General features: G+C 31.8%; 1 protein-coding gene across 4 annotated transcripts in view; it reads left to right on the top strand.

The window, feature by feature from the left end:
* The window catches only part of LOC145241443 (LIM domain transcription factor LMO4.1-like), a 332,041-nt gene extending 330,966 nt beyond the window's left edge, over positions 1-1,075 (top strand). For all 4 annotated transcript variants that reach the window (XM_080104402.1, XM_080104403.1, XM_080104405.1 and 1 more), the window contains one exon: positions 675-1,075. In XM_080104402.1, the coding sequence (XP_079960528.1) occupies positions 675-933 (259 nt within the window). In that variant the 3' untranslated portion in view covers positions 934-1,075. The remainder of the gene's footprint in view (positions 1-674) is intronic.
* The last annotated feature ends 3,094 nt before the right edge of the window (positions 1,076-4,169 follow it).

The following is a 4,169-nucleotide window of genomic DNA, read 5'->3' as shown; positions in this document are numbered from 1 at the left end:
CCCTTCTAATTTCTGCGCAAGACTTAAAACGGTCCTTTAATGACATACTCTGTATTATTCGATCTTCTCTTGCCGAAGTTTTGCAGGGTCTACCGGTTTTAACAGCACTAACTACTTTGCCAGTATCATTGTAGGATTTACCAACCCTGCCTACAACACTTAGAACTTTTCCCATTCTCTGAATCTCTCTAATGGTGTGCTTTTCCTTGTGTAGCTTCACAATAGCTTGTCTAATAATCAAGTTTTTGGCGTTTCTCCATGGTGCCGTCTGATGCAACGTTTACAAATGACTAAGTAAGACTTATTCTTTAGAGGAAATAAAAAAAATTGAATATAGCATACTGCTTACGTTGTTTTTCTCAATTTTTTCCCTTACTTTTGGACGTTCCTATTTTGAAAATAAATATTATAATTCTTTTTATATCCTTTGCAAATGATTCAAAATTTCGTATGTTATTATGGATGATAACGACTACCAGTTGTCAAAATGTCAGCTTTTCACAGTTATTTCTAACACATTAGGTTTTAAAATGTCCCTTTGTTTAGACGCTACTGTATGCAAATAAAGATTTCAGTAAACATCTATTACATATTGAATCGTTCATTATTAATTTGTATATAATAATAATAAAAAAAATCTACTGATTCTCATATTTCTGTTCTTTATTTTGCAGTTTATTCGGTGTGAGCGGTACCTGTTTTTCCTGCGGTCAGGCGATACCAGCCAACGAGATGGTCCGACGTGTGCAGGGCAACGTGTATCACCTGAAATGCTTCACATGTGTCACGTGTCACAATCAGTTGGTGACAGGAGACCGCTTCAGTATCGTCAACGGGAACCTGCTGTGTGAGCAAGACTACCCAAAGGTGTTAAAGGGACACATACAATTGCCGAACCGAAATAATCACAAAGTCGGATGGATTCATTCATAATGAGATAAATATTGTTTAGTTAAAATAAACAAAAGAAAAAGAACTCGATGTAATGTAAAAAAAAAAAGGAAACAAAAACAAAAAAACCTGGATCTTAATCTTAATAATTATGATGATAATAATATAAATAATATTGGCGAAGAAAGCGATTCAAATCAAAGATCAGAACATTATCTGGAAGATGAACAAATAAATGAAACAACAATGAACGAATATAATGGACAATTTACGAATACATTTGAATACAATTGTTATTGACGAACCCCAAACAAGGAAGACGTTATTTCCTAAATTATACGTGATCATTTAAGGTTAAATTAAATCGTTTAAGACTGAAAGGAGCTATATAACTCTAGTTCCTTGCTCTCTCTCTCTCTCTCTCTCTATATATATATATATATATATAATATATATATACACACACACATTTTTTTTTGATATTCATTCAATTAAAACAAATGAAAAATCAAAATATATTTTAGGAAGCAAATCGGTTTCGAGTTAATTTTGCATAGTAATTGCTGTTCAAGAGGCTGTACATCTGAATTCCACGCGTGCTGCTATCTTAGGTTATATTAAAGGGTGGCTAAACTGCATTGATAGGATATTGACTGCAGATGACTTAGAATAATGTGGACAAAAACTTGTCACCTAGATCTGCACAGATTCTCCACATAGATTTGATTCTTGTCATAGTAGATCCATATGCTTAAATGGCTTGTTTGGAGTCAAAGTTATATATACATTCTATATTATCTCAAACAAGCTATATCGCCACTGAAACGTTAGGGGCTGCTGATAGGAATTATATGTACATAGCCTATGTATTGTACAAACATTATCGGTTACATATGTGCATACATGTTTCAGTGGAGCCCCAATTTAGGGAAACCACTTCATCAGACCAAAAAGATTTTCAATTCTATTTTAGTCTGAAGTGTTGTCCCTGAATTGGGACTCCACTGAAACATGTCCGCATATATGTAACCAATAATGTTTGTATAATAAACAGGCAATATACCAGCTCTATCCTGCATTGAGCACTCTATAATAATCACTCGAGTTTCATTGGATCTACATCTAGGAAACCAACGATACAACCAATATATATACATCTCCGGCCAATCAATCAAACCTTATATTCCCTCTGAAAATACATGGTTGCTGACATCACGTGATCTTTTCTCGGCCAATCAGAATTGCTAATCTATGCAGCTCTTTACGTTATCCCCACGTATATTAATCAGTTGGAAAAAAAAGCATTTTAAAAATTTTTTTATTTTTTACTAACCTGATCCCGATAATCTCGACTAATTTAAGAGTTTTGTGCTTATCAATATTTATGCAAAAGATGTATTAAAAATGTTGACTGGGGAAATACGCTTAGAAATGAAAGCGGTGTAAGGAGATAAAGAAAACATTAAAAGAAATGGCATATGAAATAAGGCGAATTAAATAGATAATGGGTTAATCAACAAATAATAAATGTAAGTTAAGTCATATTTATTTTACAGTTACTATTAACCCTCCAAGTGTCAGGATACTTACTTTGTTTTTTTTTCTTATTAAGATGAAAGTTTGTGTAATCATTGAAACTGTGGTAGACTGCACAAATCTAAATGAGATATCACCCATTTTATTTAGAGAGAGAAATATTAACTCTTTTATAAAGAGGCACCTGTGGTATATTATAAAAATCAACAGAGTATACAACTAACAAAAAAATACACGTTATCACAGGGAGCAAATGAGTTAACACAAAAAGTTACATTGCACTTTTGGCAAAAAGTTATGCCTTACTAGTGCTAGACTAAGTTATATACGTCCGTAGATTGTCGAACAAATAGAATCCTAGCAGATTACGCAATAATTTTTAGGAAGGCTTCAACAACTCTTAAAGAGAAATTAATGAGTATAAATGAATTTTATTTCTTCAATATAACTATGTAGTGCTATTATCTCTCTCTCTCTCTCTATATATATATATATATATATATATATATATATATATATATATATATATACACTCGTATACCTTTGACGAATAAATTATTTGGTTACATAGTGTGTTAATAATAATTATGATTGTCATTTTAAACCTGGCAAAATAATCCAGCTATTTAAGTTTGCGTGCACGCCATTTTGATAAATTAATATTTCTATTTCTGAAATTGCGTAGAAACGGTGTCATCAGATTGAAAGCTGAAAACAGTTTTAAAAAAGAATGGTTTAGAGCTCCAATCAGGAATATCTGTATAAAGAAACAATGAAGGGAGAGTGTACATAAACAGACAAGATGTGATGAAAATGAACCAAATCGATAATATAACAATTATAAACGGTAAAACCTATTGATAAAATTGATTAAAATGATACTAATAACATGAGAATTATAACGATACAATACAATGTTGACATAATTGTAATATTAAAACTGTATTGCTGAGGAGTATCATTATGATAATCGTAAAACAAGAAGTTTCGTTTACGGTAATTATTGCCAATGGTGAAGAAATTACAGTGCTCTCCCAGTCAAGGGAGACAATCGGATTAATCTGAAAACGAAAAAAAAAATAGTACATTGTAAAAAAACAAAACACAAACACTAAAGAAAATAAGTAAAAACAAAAGAAACAAAAAACTAACCGTTATAACTGCGGGTGATTCTCTTATGTTTGCATGCGTGTGTACGTGTGTGTATTTGTGCGTGTACTTGTGCGAGTGCATGTGTTTATGTAAATATGCTATTTGTTTGCGCCCCGGCTTTAAGCGTTGGATTTTACAAGGTCGGCGAAATGTTGTCTCTCCATTTCTACGCAACCTTCACGGAATCCGGGTGGGGCAAAATAAAGAAAAATACTGTGTAATAATGACAACAAAAAAAGATTGATATGAAAAGAAAAAAAATATAAAACTAAAGAAAATTTGTTTTTATTTTATTTGTATGCTAGCCTGTTTTTTCTTTTTTTTTTTTTTAGTGTGTGTCGCTTTTTTGTTGTTTTTTTTTTTGTTGTTTTTTGTCGTTCTTTTGTTTTGTTTCAAAACCAGTTTTAAAATTGTGTAAAAAAAAAAAAAAGTACATGATAGCAGAAAGCAAACAAAAAACAATGAAAAACATATGCGAATAATGTAAGATCCCACGAACACTTCCATTCCTAGGAGAAATCTTCAATATACTTTATCTTTCAAGAATTATTAGTCCCAAACTAGTATTTAATCGGCGTTGCCCGGGTTGA

This window comes from Euprymna scolopes, chromosome 20 (assembly GCF_053919585.1).
Source record: "Euprymna scolopes isolate OS-2025 chromosome 20, ASM5391958v1, whole genome shotgun sequence".
Taxonomy (NCBI): domain Eukaryota; kingdom Metazoa; phylum Mollusca; class Cephalopoda; order Sepiida; family Sepiolidae; genus Euprymna; species Euprymna scolopes.
Note: the sequence above shows the minus strand (reverse complement) of the source record. Positions and strands in the feature narration are given on the sequence as shown.